The 13,697-nt window shown below is 68.1% G+C and overlaps 1 protein-coding gene across 1 annotated transcript in view; it reads left to right on the forward strand.

Moving 5' to 3' along the window:
* Nucleotides 1–748: 748 nt before the first annotated feature.
* The window catches only part of MUC5B (mucin 5B, oligomeric mucus/gel-forming), a 21,226-nt gene continuing 8,277 nt past the window's right edge, over nucleotides 749–13,697 (forward strand). Inside the window, exons 1-25 of the mRNA XM_081798446.1 lie at nucleotides 749–818; nucleotides 2,909–2,980; nucleotides 3,395–3,442; nucleotides 3,759–4,020; nucleotides 4,139–4,253; nucleotides 4,364–4,454; nucleotides 4,708–4,814; nucleotides 5,673–5,874; nucleotides 6,317–6,442; nucleotides 6,552–6,669; nucleotides 6,767–6,905; nucleotides 7,234–7,344; nucleotides 7,595–7,664; nucleotides 8,029–8,166; nucleotides 8,539–8,703; nucleotides 9,040–9,134; nucleotides 10,034–10,160; nucleotides 10,369–10,624; nucleotides 10,913–10,968; nucleotides 11,054–11,154; nucleotides 11,237–11,388; nucleotides 11,698–11,836; nucleotides 11,921–12,034; nucleotides 12,739–12,918; nucleotides 13,549–13,690. Of these exons, the coding sequence (XP_081654572.1) occupies nucleotides 749–818; nucleotides 2,909–2,980; nucleotides 3,395–3,442; nucleotides 3,759–4,020; nucleotides 4,139–4,253; nucleotides 4,364–4,454; nucleotides 4,708–4,814; nucleotides 5,673–5,874; nucleotides 6,317–6,442; nucleotides 6,552–6,669; nucleotides 6,767–6,905; nucleotides 7,234–7,344; nucleotides 7,595–7,664; nucleotides 8,029–8,166; nucleotides 8,539–8,703; nucleotides 9,040–9,134; nucleotides 10,034–10,160; nucleotides 10,369–10,624; nucleotides 10,913–10,968; nucleotides 11,054–11,154; nucleotides 11,237–11,388; nucleotides 11,698–11,836; nucleotides 11,921–12,034; nucleotides 12,739–12,918; nucleotides 13,549–13,690 (3,196 nt within the window). The remainder of the gene's footprint in view (nucleotides 819–2,908; nucleotides 2,981–3,394; nucleotides 3,443–3,758; nucleotides 4,021–4,138; nucleotides 4,254–4,363; nucleotides 4,455–4,707; nucleotides 4,815–5,672; nucleotides 5,875–6,316; nucleotides 6,443–6,551; nucleotides 6,670–6,766; nucleotides 6,906–7,233; nucleotides 7,345–7,594; nucleotides 7,665–8,028; nucleotides 8,167–8,538; nucleotides 8,704–9,039; nucleotides 9,135–10,033; nucleotides 10,161–10,368; nucleotides 10,625–10,912; nucleotides 10,969–11,053; nucleotides 11,155–11,236; nucleotides 11,389–11,697; nucleotides 11,837–11,920; nucleotides 12,035–12,738; nucleotides 12,919–13,548; nucleotides 13,691–13,697) is intronic.

Consider the following 13,697-nt stretch of genomic DNA (forward strand, 5'->3'; position numbering starts at 1 on the left):
GGCCAGCCTGGGTGTCCACTCCCAGGGCCTCAGTTTCCCCTCAAATCTGAACTTGGTGACAGAGAGGAGCCCAGAGATCCGCAGGGGCACTGGTCAGCATGGCTAAGGTCTCTGGGCATGGAGCCTCCTCCCAGGACCCCCACAAGCCATGCAGCCCAGGTACCCTGCCCTCCACACATGGCTGACCACCCCCTAGCTGGGCAGAAGCCCCAGGGACCAGGGGTGAGTGCCCCCGGCCAGTGCCCAAGGCTGCCCAATGGCTGAGGCCTTGGCCAGGTTCCTGGGAGGGGATCGACGTCCGGGCTGAGCGTGGGGTCGTGCTGACCACCTCCCTACTGAGTGAGCGAGACATGACCAGGGCGGCCCAGGGCGGCCGCATGCAGGGGCTTTGCCACCCAGGATGGGCGGCCGGCACCACCCTCTGGGCACCAGGCTGCCGCCCCTCTCCCTTTGATTCTCAGAAGCTGTGGAGGGGCGGGGGAGGGGGGGGAGAGTGGGGGCAGGGGTCCTGTGAATCTGGGGCCCACAGCTGCAAATCCTTCCTCCTTCAGGTGTCTTTCCTGCCGCGGCCCCTCCCCGAAAGCAAACACACGTGGCTGCCCCAGGGGAAAGGACGGAGCCCTGCGTGGCCCAGGAGCCGGGCGCGGGGCCAAGGCTTCTTGCTATATAAGCCCCAGGGCCCCCAGGGAGCGAGCACTGGGGCCCACTCCCTCCCAGCCACCTGCCTGCCACCGTGCCACCCTCCAGGATGGGTGCCCCAAGCGGGTGCCTGGTGCTGGCCTGGGTCCTCGCGGCCCTGCTCCTGGTGCAGAAGACAGGTGAGGACGAAGACCCCGGCTCCGTCTCTGCAGCAGGGGGCCCAGCAGGTCGCTCGCTGGGGGTTCTCCTGCTGGGAACGGCAGGCAGGACCCTGCCCGTGCATCCCCAGTGCGGCCCCCAGGCTCTCAGCCCGCACCCAGAGAAGCTGGGTCCCCTGGGAGAACCGCCGAGAGAGTGTTGGGGTGGGGGCTGAGGCTGGGCGTCTCTCTGGTCCTGGAGCCCCCACGGCGGCTCCAAAATTCCTCCTCAGATTAGGGTTGGAACAGCTGACCGGTGATCGAGCAGCAGGGGAGCTCCATCTGAGCCCACCGCCCGGGCCTCCGGCCTCCCCGGCCGCCCCGTGCACTTAGCATCTAGGGGAAGCACCACTGGCCCTAACACCTACTGTCAACATGAAAGACGGCCTCAGGGGCTGCCTGGGTGACAGCCAGCAGGACTGGTCTGGAGCCCTGGCCACTGCAGGCCGCCCCGCCCGGTCCCGGCCCTGAGCGCTGCTCCCGTGAGGCCTCCCCGTGGTGCCTCGCCCAGGCTCGGGGGCCTGGGCAGGTGGACACTGGCCCACAGCTCTCCATCAGTCGTCTCCCAGAGCCCCTGCCCCAAGCCGCCTTTCCTGGGGGCTGAGCAGGGCTCGGAGGTGGGGGGACTTCCCAGAGTGACTCCCAGCGGGGGTGGGGGGCCCCCCGCCTGCTGTGTGATTCAGGTGCCCATCTGCCGGTTTGCGCAGCCGGCCCCCACTCCTCCCAACTCTTCCAGGCTCATCTGGGCCATGCCGGCCCCAGACCACGCGCCTGATGAGTGGGTCTCGCCAGTGAGCCTCCTCATCCTCCACCTGCGTCTCTCTGGGGGGCAAATCCCGCTGGGGCGGGCGAAGTCGGTCTGAGAGGAGGACCCCACGTCGGGGGGGCTGCTATCAGCCGCGGTGTGAAGGGACAGTCGGGAGCGGGCATTTCTCGGGCCCGGTGATGGAGACCAGGTCTCGCTGGGCGAGTGACCCCGCCTGAGGAGGGCCCCGAGTTGAGCCAATTCTTGTGGAAACCGGGCCTGGATGGGGAGGCGGTGTGGGGTGCAAACTGCCACTGGGACACCCTCTGGCTTCTGACTGTGGGGTGCGGCCAGCATCTGGCCCTAGCCAGGCTCACGCGGGAGGGGCTGCAGCTCTGGGGTCAGGGGTGGACGGCGGGAGCAGCTGCGCCTGTGGGAAAGGCAGTCACCTGGGGCCCTCGGAAGGAAAGTTTAATGCCGGGCCAGTCCCTGTGGTTTCCATATGCGAGGTCCCCGCTGGGATAGTGGAACGGAATAGAGGCCTCACCGTGCCCCTCGCCGAGCTGGTTGCACCAGGGACGTGGGGACATCGGGGTCCCACCTCCCACTCCCCAGGAAGCTCAGATTTGGGCTGAGCGTGGAGACTCCTGGCAGACCGCAGGAAGGAGGTCAGGGCCATGTGAAGGGGGTGCCGCAGCCTGAGCTCGGCAGAGGGGCCTGGGAGGGCTCCCTACGCCCACCACGGCAGCGAGGGGATGTGGGAGCCCGGCCACCGGGGAGTCAGGCTGGCGGAGGAGGCCCTGCCTGGAGGCGGTGGGCGCACAGGGCCCCAGGCGCAGCCACCCCAGCACCAGGGCCCCCAGGCCTCCCGCCGCCATGACGGACAGTTCTAACTCCAATCTGGCTCTGGTCTTGGGTTTCTGCTAAGTCATGCCCAGAAGCCTCCCCAGCTGCGTGAGTCTTTCTCCCCAACAAAGCCGGTCTTTGTCCTTCTCCAAAGGACGCCGGGATGGGGCCGAACCCTCTTCTGGGGTGGCCAGGGTCAATGGGGCCAACGCCTTTTCCTGATTCCATTCTCCTGCCCGGAGCCAGCAGCACCAACTGCCCCATCCCGGAGAGATGAGGCACCACCCTGGATTTGTAGATGGGGTGGGTGGGGGTCAGCGCAAGGCCACCGGGTAGCTGCGGCTCCCTGCAGAGGCCTCCTATCCCGGCGGAGCCTTGCTTTCCACCTGGTCGAGTGTTCATGGGGCCGCCCCCCTGAAGCCTGCAGAGGAAGGATGGCGAATGTCCGGCTTCTCACGACTCCCGTCCCCTTTCCCTGCAGAGACCCAGGGCAGCGTGGAGCCCAGCCAGGCCAGCACAGAGGCTGCCACGCACAGTCGGAGGGCAGACGTCGGTATGTGGCCCAGGCTCTGCAGGCAGGAGGGGCTGGGCTCCCAGTGGGCCAGGGATCTGGACATCAGATTTCCACATCAGCTGCATGTCCCACAGAGACCCTCCTGGATCCCACCCGCCCACAAGAAGGGACGGCAGGGGGCATGGGTCCCGGAAAGCTAAGGCACAGAGCAGAAAGGCTGAAATGCTCACACGAACTCACACACCGCGCACATTCACGCGCACGCACACACACAGGGCAGCAGTGTGTGTTGGGCAGATGGGGAGGGCCGCGGAGGGGCAGCCCTAGTCCTGGGGCTCGCTGGGCTGGGTCAGGGCGGCCTGCACCTCTCTGTTGCCCCAGGGCCCAACCAGGGAGGAGGATGAGGGGTCCCCGCCTGGCCGCATTTCTAGTGTGACCCACCCTCCTCTGCAGCTTGGAGCACCGTCATCCCGCCCATCACCGTCTTGCCCACCATGAGCTGTGAGTGGATGCTGCCCACTGCTGACGGGGTGGGGGTAGGGGCTCACAGATCTGGGGGGTAAAGCTGGTACGCTGTGGGCGACTGAATGGCCTTGGTCCCGGCCGGGAGCCTTCCCTGGGCCAGCTCTCCTGGGGGCTGACCCTGGACGCTGGTGTAGGATCAGGGCTCTCAGGGAGCATCAGGGCGGCTCAGGGCAGCGAGGCGGGCGAGCGGCTGCCCTCCTGGCTCCGCAGCCCAGACCCGGGGACAGCTGCTGGTGGGTGGCTGGGCGAGGCTGGTGGCATCTGCCGGGACCCCAGCACGCGCTCCCCACAGCCCGGAACCCCGCGCACAACGGGCGCGTGTGCAGCGCCTGGGGCGACTTCCACTACAAGACCTTCGACGGCGACGTCTTCCGCTTCCCGGGCTTGTGCAACTACGTCTTCTCAGCGCACTGCGGAGCCGCCTACGAGGACTTCAACATCCAGCTGCGCCGCGGCCGGGCCGGCTCCAGGCCCACCATCACCCACATCGTCCTCAAGACGCAGGGGCTGGTGCTGGAGGCCTACAACGGCTCCATCCTCATCAACGGGCAGCGGTGCGCCTGGCGCAGGCTGGGGAGGTGCCGGGACTCTGGGGCTCGCGGCTCAGGGCTCGGTGGGGGAGGGCCCTGCTGGACACCCTGGCCGCAGGGCGACCGGAACTTTCCACCCCAGGGGGGAGCTGCCCTACAGCCGTGCAGGCCTGCTGGTGGAGCAGAGCAGCGTCTACATCAAGGTCACCGTCCGGCTGATGCTGACCTTCATGTGGAACAGAGAGGGCAGTGCCCTGGTGAGGGCGCCCCCCCACGCCCCTCCCAGCCCCGGGGGCGAGGGCAGCAGGGGTGGCGGGGCTGAGGGCTTGGCTGGCTGAGGCTGGAGCTGCCCCCCCTCTACCCCCAGCTGGAGCTGGACCCCAAGTACGCCAACCAGACATGTGGTCTGTGCGGGGACTTCAACGGGCTCCCGGCGGTCCAAGAGTTCTACTCCCATAGTGAGTGCCGCCTGGGGTCAGGGCGGGGTCAGGGAACGGCCGGAAGCCGAGCTGTGGGTCCTGCCCGGGGGCGCTGGATGCTCCCGAGGAGGCAGGGAGGGGGCAGCCTGGGCACTGGACAACACTCAAGCCAGTGACGCCCCAGGAGAAGTTTGGGGTGCCCCGGGCATGGGCAGGGCCCCCCTGGCAGCCACGGCCCACACTGCCCCCAGGGGCCCTCAGCATGCTCCACACCAGCATCTCCTGTCCACAGACGCCAGGCTGACCCCTCTGCAGTTCGGGAATCTACAGAAGCTGGACGGGCCCACAGAGCAGTGCCAGGACCCCCCGCCTTCCCCGGCCAGCAACTGCACAGACTGGGTGAGCTCCCCCTCCCCGGGCAGGGGGACAGCCAGGAGGGCGGGTTCAGGCTTCCTGGGCTGGGTCCTGGGGTGTCCAGGGAGAGAGGGTCTCCTAGCCCTCGGGTGGCGGAGGACGTGGCCACCACTCTGGAGACACACCCTCTCACCTACTCACCTCCCCCCACCGCACACCTGTTCTGAGAGTGTGGGCAATGCACATGTGTGTGCAAATACGTGTCCGCACATATGCAGTCCTGCCCGTGGTGGGGCACTTGGGAGCCCAGGTGAAGGAGCCCTACAAGGAAGTTGGGAGGACCCCACCTTTAGAATCTATCCATGAGCCTTAAATCAGGATGTGGAACTGCAGTACCCCCCCCAGCTGGTTGGGGGCAGGGGGAGGGGTGCCAGGGAAGGAGGAAGGGTTCATCGGCAGGCTGGCTTTGGCTCTGCTGGGGCTGCCTGAGGGCCTCCCCCTTCTCTGACTGGCCTCTGGGGCTGGGGGGCACCTTTCCTGGGGGCTCACACCATGCGCAGGTGTGTCCTGGAGCCCTGGGGGGCGGGTGGAGTCCACAGTCATGGCTCAGTCCCCAGAGCCAAGCAGAACTCTGCACCCAGTGGTGGCAAGTCCACGGTGGTTGAGGGGAGGAAGGGAGGGTGGCCAGCTGGCCGGCTGGCTGGGCGGACGGATGCATGGGAGGGTGGAGGGATGATAGGCGATGGGTAATGTGTGGGTAGATGGACAGACGGACAGACGGATGGAGGGATGAAAGGAACCTCAAGGGGAGGAAGGGGGCCCCCTGGCCTGGAAAAGCCTGCAGGGCCCGGGGTGCCCCACACGCGCCGAGGGCGGACGGTGCCAAGCCTCTGTGCTCCCCAGGAGGGCATCTGCCACCGCACCCTGCTCGGCCGGGCCTTTGCAGAGTGCACCGTGCTGGTGGACCCTGCCGCGTACGTGGCCGCCTGCACCCAGGACCTGTGTTGGTGCCCCACCTGCCCTTGCGCCACCTTCGCAGAGTACTCCCGCCAGTGCGCCCACGCGGGGGGACAGCCCCAGAACTGGAGGGGCCCGGACCTCTGCCGTGAGTGGCCCCCGACCAGGGCCAGCCCCAGCCCCACACCCACTCCGGGTCCCTGGGGACGGGGGAGGGACCCCTGGGCAGGACGCCCGGGACAGTCGGTCGGGAGGGTGGCCAGGAGAACAGAAAGGGGACCTGGGAGGCTCAGAGGGAGGACCCGGCCTGGGTGCAGGGAGCTGAGCTCACCCCAGAAGCCAGGCGGGCCCAGGGGGGCTGTCCGGGAGGCGCTGCACCCCAGGGTCCCCTGCCTGCCGCCTCACCCAGAAGTCAGCTGGGGGCCGGGACAGGCGGGGCCCAGCCTCCCAAGGCGAGGGGCTCCCTGAGCCCGGCTGTGGCTTTGGGGGACCCCTGATGGCACACGGAAGGCTAGGGGCGGAGGTGGCCTGCCTGGGCGCCCCTCGCCTGGGCGGCTTCCTGGGGCCCAAGTGCGTCCTCCCCCCTGCAGCCCAGACCTGCCCCCTCAACATGCAGCACCGCGAGTGCGGCTCGCCCTGCGCGGACACCTGCTCCAACCCCCAGCGCTCCCAGCTCTGCGAGGACCACTGCGTGGACGGCTGCTTCTGCCCCCCAGGCAGGTCCTCCTGGCCCTCGGGGACCTGCCCCCACCCTCCCGGCTGCTCCCGGTCACTGAGGTTCCAACAGCCGCCCCGGCCCACTTATGACGCCCCTGCTGTCTCCAGGCACGGTGCTGGATGACATCACCCACAGGGGCTGCCTGCCCCTGGAACAGTGTCCCTGCACCCACGGCGGCCACACCTACGCCCCGGGGGCCTCCTTCACCACCGTCTGCAGCGCCTGGTAGGCCTCCCGGCTGCCCTGCCCCGGGGGCGGGTGCGTGGGCTGGGGTCTGCCTCCTGCACATCACGCCCGCTCTGCTCACGGCCTCCCTTCCCAGCACCTGCTCCGCAGGGCTGTGGCGGTGCCAGAACCTTCCCTGCCCTGGCACCTGCTCTGTCCAGGGCGGGTCCCACATCTCCACCTATGACGAGAGGCTCTATGACGTGCACGGAGACTGTAGCTACGTCCTGTCCAAGGTACGGCCCCGTGGGCTTTGCGGGCCTGCCCGGGCACTCTCGGGCCCCCGCTGCCCCTGCGCAGGGCCCCGTGGTGGCCATCAGAGGGGGCGAGGGCCCCTGGATCTCCTCCTGGGGTCGCATCCCCAAAGGGAAGCCCCCAGGCTCACACTCACGGGGCCAGGGGCTCCCAGGCCCTGAGACAAGCTGCCTGGAGGTGGCCACCGGCGCCCCAGGCCAGGGTGAGCCGCCGTCCGTCTGCACCCACCCGGCAATGCTGGGAACAGGCCACCCTGCCTGTGCTGGGGAGTGGCTGTCCCCCAACGCGCTGGTGGCTTCGCCCTGTCAGACGTGTGCAGAGAACAGCTTCAGCGTGCTGGCCGAGCTGCGCAGGTGTGGCCTGACGGACAACGAGAACTGCCTCAAATCGGTGGCACTCAGCGTGAACGGCGGAGACACGGTGAGGCTCCAGCGGGGGAGGGGTGGACACAGGGAAGCTGGCAAGACACGCAGGCCCCAGGGACGTGGACCCCAGTCCTCCTTAAACCCCACGGCCCCGGCCCAGCCCCCAGCCCCGGTCCTAAGCGTCCCACGGAGCTGGAGGCTCAAGGCCAGAGCTCCGCGCCCGGCTCTGGCCCCTGGGGAGCGCTCCCTGGCCCCTGAGGCAGGCGGGCTCCTCCCCCACCGACCTGGCTGCCTCCCCTCCCCAGATCATCCAGATCCAGGCCAACGGCGGGGTGTTCCTGAACTCCATCTACACCCAGCTGCCCATGTCAGCAGGTATGGGCCCGGGACGGCTGGGCCAGGCTGCGGCGAGGCGGCCTGCCCCCCAGAGCCTGCACACAGCCAGCTAGGTCCCTTGCTAGTTCCTCATGGCCTGGGGCAGTTCTGGAATATCCCGTGGTTGGTTTCCTGTCTGCAAGTGGGTATGGTCCGATCTGTGGGGACCTGGTGTGGAGCACGCTCGGTGCCCGGCCTCCTGGGGACCAGGACCGGTCACTCCCAGCACTGCCCACTCCCAGGGCCCACCAGACACCTGTCTCCTCCCAGCCCATCCCCAGAGGACCCGCCCCGCCCCCCGGGCTGTCCCAGGAGCAAGGGGGTTCCGTCGGGCCAGACTCTGACTTGGTCCCCATCCCTGCAGCCAACATCACGATCTTCAGGCCCACCTCCTTCTTCGTCCTGGTGCACACGGGCCTCGGGCTGCAGCTGCAGGTGCAGCTGGTGCCGCTCATGCAGCTGTTCCTCAGGCTGGAGCCCTCCTACCGCGGACAGATGTGCGGTGAGGCCGGCTGGGTGGGCTCGGGGGCCGCTGGTCCCTGGACTCAGCAGCAAGCGGGATGCGCTAGAGTCTGGCAGGGAGTGGGGATTGGGAGGGAGCTGCTCCCAGGGAACCCCGCATCCGACCTGCGGCCCCCGGGAGGTGACCTGGGGTGGGGGGTGGACAGTGAGCCACGCTGTCCTTACTAGGGCAGGCTTTGCACAGGGGCTGATCTCCACCAGGGCTTATCTGCAGATGGCTCTGGAACCAAAATCCTGGGATGGAGCTCTCTGGCTGGTCTCCTTGTGATGGTTTCTAGAGGGACTGCGGGGCCAGCAGGATGGCCAGGCTGGACTCCCCACTAATGCTCCATCCCTGGGCCCCGGCCCCCAGGCCTGTGCGGGAACTTCAACCAGAACCAGGCCGATGACTTCCGGACCCTCAGCGGCGTGGTGGAGGGCACGGCTGCCGCCTTCGCCAACACCTGGAAGACCCAGGCCGCTTGCCCCAACGTCAAGAACAGCTTCGAGGACCCCTGCTCCCTCAGCGTGGAGAACGGTACTCCCACCCCTAGGAGCCCTCCGTTTACCTGGGCCGGGCCTAGGAGCTGAAGCTTCCCGTCTCACCAGGCCCTGGGGTGGGTGGGGCTGGGGGACCCCGATATCCAGGATGCATGCGTGCATGCTGGCGGCAGGGCCTGGGGCCCGTCTCTGGGGCGAGCGCCCTGCTGTCCCATTAGCATCATGGGTCAGCCCCACATTCCAGCTCAGCTCTCCCGGGGCGGTGGGGGCCCGGGGGCCTGGGTGCAGGAGCCGAGGCTGCCGGGGTGGGCGGCCGTGGGGGAGGAGGGGTGTAGGTGGTGGCCAGCCAGCCAGCTCACCTTCCCTGTCCCAGAGAACTACGCCCAGCACTGGTGCTCCCTGCTGACTGACCCGGCCGGAGTCTTCTCCCGCTGCCACTCTGTCCTCAACCCCGCGCCCTTCTACTTGGTGAGACCCCCAGCTCCCCGGTGCTTCCCTGGCTCAAGGACCCCACAGCACGTGCACGGGTCGGTCAGTCCTCCCCTGGGCCACCGTGGGTGTGGCTGTTGGTGTCACCGAGGAGCACAAACCAGGTCGCTAAAAACTAGAGAAATTGCTTCTGGGCCCAGTCCTGGAGGACAAAAGTCCACAAGCAAGGGGTGGGCAGGCCACGCTCCCTCCTACGGCTACAGGCCCTCCTCCTGCATCTCCCAGCCTCTCGAGGCCCCAGGTACCCCTGGGCTTGTGGCTACATCACCCCAACCTCTGCCTCCGTGCCCCTCCCCTGTGTCTGTGTCCAAACTCAGGGCCCATCCCGATGACCTTACCTTAATCACATCTGCAAAGACCCTATTTCCAATAAGGTCATTTTCTTAGGCCTTGGAGGTTAGGGCTTCTGCATATCTTTTGGGGACACCCAACCCAACCCACAACAGTTGGCTGGTAGGCCACTTTTGCAGAAGCTCGAAGGCCTACAGTGCACACGAATGCACCCCCAGGAGTGTGTGTCTGCAGGTGGAAGCCCTGGCCCACCTCTGCCCAAGCTGGGGGTGGCATAGCTCCACCCTCTTCACCCCACGTGCCCCCCATAAGCAGCACAAGCAGTGATGTATGCGGAATGCAGTCGGACCCGGCCCTGGTCCCGTGGAGGCCCCTGCTGACCCTGACCTTGGCCCGGCCTCGTGCCTCCTTGCTGCCCCCTCCCCGACCTGGCCTGTGCGGTCCCTTAGTGCACCAGCTGCCCTCCTGGGCGCCTCACAGATCTGTGGGTGCCGAGGGCCCGGGTGGGAGTCCCAGGAAGGACGCACGGGGAGAGAGGGGCCTCGGTGGGCTGGGGTCCCTAACGGCCCCCGCGGCCCCGTCCCCAGAACTGCATGTTCGACACGTGTAACTGTGAGAAGAGCGAGGACTGCCTGTGCGCGGCCCTGTCCTCCTACGTGCACGCCTGCACCGCCAAGGGGGTGCTGCTCAGCGGCTGGAGGGACGGCGTGTGCAGTGAGTGTCCCCGGCCAGCCTGGCAGCACCGGGGGAGGGCCGGGGGGCTGGGGACCCCCACTCCCACGCTCTCAGCCAGAGCTTCACGCTTCCTCGTCTGGGCCAGCCAAGGGCCTGGTGTCAGAGGGGAAACTGAGTCTCGGGCTGTGTGCGCCCCAGCCCGGAGGGGCCCTCCAGCCCCTGACTGGAGCGCTGCCCCTGCCCCCAGCCAAGTATGTGAGTAGCTGCCCCAAGTCCCAGCACTACAGCTACGTGGCTCATGGCTGCCAGCCCTCCTGCCGCGCTCTGAGCCAGGTGGACGTCACCTGCGGCATCGCCTTCGTGCCCGTGGACGGATGCGTCTGCCCCTCGGGCACCTTCCTGGACGACTCGGGCGCCTGCGTGTCCGCCGACGCATGCCCCTGCTACTTCCGTGGCTCTGTGGTGGCCCCGGGGGACGTGGTGCATGACAACGGCGTGGTCTGGTAAGCAGCCAGCTGGGCCCACAACGGTCTCGCCCCCCGTGTCACACCCGAAGACCCCTGGGCCTCCCCAGAGGACTGTGAAACACAGAGGGGCTCCCTGGGGAGGGCCCCCCCCGGGCCTCCCCCTCAGCCGTGCAGTAAAGAGGGACCCCTCCCCCGGCCAGGGAGAGGGTTCCGAGGGTCCGGCACCCAGGAGGGCGTGTGTGTTGGGCTCTGGGCAGAGCTCTGGGTGGGGCCTGCGGGGCGGTGGGTGGGCAGTGGGCCCAGGCAGGGCGGTCTTTCTCACAGCTCGTGTGCGGGTGGGAAGCTGAGTTGCCTGGGAGCGGCGGAGCAGAAGAGCTCAGGTAGGGCCCCCCGCCGCGCCCGGGGGCAGGGGCTTCTGCGGGCCTGGGCTGGGGCCCCTCCCAGCCCAGCTGCCTCCCTCTGCAGGGTGTGCGGCCCCCATGGTGTACCTGGACTGCAACAGCGCCTCGGCGGGCACGCCCGGGGCTGAGTGTCTCAGGAGCTGCCACACGCTGGACGTGGACTGCGTGAGTGGCCGGGGAGGGCGTGCCGCCCCCCAGTGTCCCCGGGCACAGGGGGGACGAGCACTGACGCCGTGCCCGTCCACAGTTCAGCACCCATTGCGTGTCTGGCTGTGTCTGCCCCCCGGGGCTGGTGTCGGACGGGAGTGGGGGCTGCGTGGCCGAGGAGGACTGCCCCTGTCTGCACAACGAGGCCACCTACAAACCCGGGGACACCATCAGGGTGGACTGTAACACCTGGTGAGTCAGGGCTTCCTCCACGGGAGGGAGGGAGGTGGGGGGGAGCTGGGGCCTGGCGTGGCCCCCAGCCCCGGGGAAGCCCTGGACGGTCCCCTCTGTCCTAGGAAGGTCCCCCAGGGCCAGGCCTTCAGAGCTGCCGCCAGGGTCCCCAGCCCCGCCTCACTGCAGGCGCCAAGGGCCTGGAAGCCAGAGACGGGCGGGCGGCGGGCCCGTGCCCGCGCTCACCCCTTCACTCAGCCCTCTGGAGAGTGCGGCGGGGCGGGGCTGGTCCTGGGCAGCAGGCAAGCAGGCTGTCCCCTGTCCTCACAGCACGTGCAGGAACCGCAGGTGGGAGTGCGGCCGCAAGCCCTGCCTGGGCACCTGCGTGGCCTACGGGGACGGCCACTTCATCACCTTCGACGGGGAGCGCTACAGCTTCGAGGGGAGCTGCGAGTACACGCTGGCCCAGGTACGCGGGGGCCCCCTCCGCGCCCCCCTCCTCCGCCCGCCCACTCCCGCAGCCCTGAGCTCAGCCTGACCCTCCCTGGCCCAGGACCACTGTGGGGGCAACAGCACTGCCAACGGCACCTTCCGCGTGGTCACCGAGAACGTCCCCTGCGGGACCACGGGCGTCACCTGCTCCAAGGCCATCAAGCTGTTCCTGGAGGTGAGGGGCCACCGGGAGCCCTGTCCCTCCCTCTGCCCTCCGGCTGGATGTCCTAGGGCTGCCTGGACAAATGGCCACAGCTGGGGGGACCTGAAGCTAGAGAAATGCATTCTCTCTCGGTTCTGAGCAGCAGGTGTCCCAGGGCCGAGCCCCCCGCCAGCCTCCAGGGGGGCTCCCTCCTGCCTCCCCCAGCCCCGGGGCTCCACCGGCCCCTCCCCCCGCGGGCCCGCCCCCTCTCTCCTGTCACAGGGACACCTGTGTTTGGACTGAGGCCCACCCTAATCCGGGAGGAGCTCATCCCTCACTGACCCCTGCAGAGACCCTTTTTCCAAACAAGGTCGCATTCACAGGTTCCAGGGGCCGGAATGTGGACACACCTTTTGGGGGGCCTGCATTCAGCCCACTACATCAGGGTACCCAATTCCAGCAGAGGGACGCCAGAGTTCACCAGACAGGGAGCCGCACGGTTGGCCGGGGGCATCAGCCCCACTGGCCTGTGGCCCCAACCTTCCACGTGACCTCCCCGGGCTCCCAGCACACCCTGCTTGGCCTCTGGCTTCCTGTTCGCTGACAGTGTCAGGAGCCAGCTCATCCTTGACCCCAGTCCTGTGCCTTGGGCCCCTGACTACCGTAGGTCGGTGGGCTCCGGCCCCCAAGCATGCCTCTCAGTCCCTGCAACCACCACCTCCGTGTGCCCTCTGCAGAACTATGAGCTGGTCTTGCATGAAGGCACCTACAAGGTGGTGCAGAGGGGGCCGGGCGGAGACCTGCCCTACAAGGTCCGGTACATGGGCATCTACCTGACCGTGGAGACTCACAGTGGCCTGGTGCTGTCCTGGGACCGGAAGACAAGCCTGTTCATCCGACTGCAGCAGGACTACAAGGTGAGAATGGGCGGGCTGTGGACCCCTTCAGGCAGGGTCAGAGCCCCTACTCCTAGATCTGGCTCCCAGGGGGCCGTCTGGCAGCTGACACTCCACTGAGGGCCAGGGCGAGTCCACTCACAACGCCAATTTCTGAAAGGCCTGTGTTGAGACCAAACAGACCAATAGGCAGAGTCCTGCTTAGAATGCTGTTCTTGCTCCCTGGTATCCCCATGCCCACTGGGACTGCTTGCCCACCTGTCCACCCCCCATCTGCCCACCTGCCTGCCTGCCCGCTGCTCACCTGTCCACCTGCCTGCCTGCCCCCTGCTCACCTGTCCACCTGCCTGCCTGCCTCCTGCACCTGTCCACCTGTCTGCCTGTCCACTGTACCTGTCCACCTGCCTGCCTGCCCCCTGCTCACCTGCCCACCTGCCTGCCTGTCCCCTGCTCACCTGTCTACCCACCTGCCTGCCTGCCCCCTGCTCACCTGTCCACTTGCCCCCTGCTGACCATAGGGCCCACTGTGTGCCCCGCCATCCTGCAAGTTCACAGGGCACTGCCCTGGAGTGCCCCCTGCCGGGCTGGGCTGGGCTCTGGCCCCTCCTGCACACGCCCTGAGCCCCCCGTGCCGCCGTCCCCCGTCTGCAGGGCCGGGTCTGTGGGCTGTGTGGGAACTTTGACGACAACGCCGTCAATGACTTCACCACGCGGAGCCAGTCCGTGGTGAGCAGCGCCCTGGAGTTCGGCAACAGCTGGAAGTTCTCCCCGTCCTGCCCCGACGCCCCGGCCCCCAGGGA

Source organism: Leptonychotes weddellii, chromosome 11 (genome assembly GCF_054177405.1).
Source record: "Leptonychotes weddellii isolate Sample4059 chromosome 11, ASM5417740v2, whole genome shotgun sequence".
In the NCBI taxonomy this organism is placed as follows: Eukaryota; Metazoa; Chordata; class Mammalia; order Carnivora; family Phocidae; genus Leptonychotes; species Leptonychotes weddellii.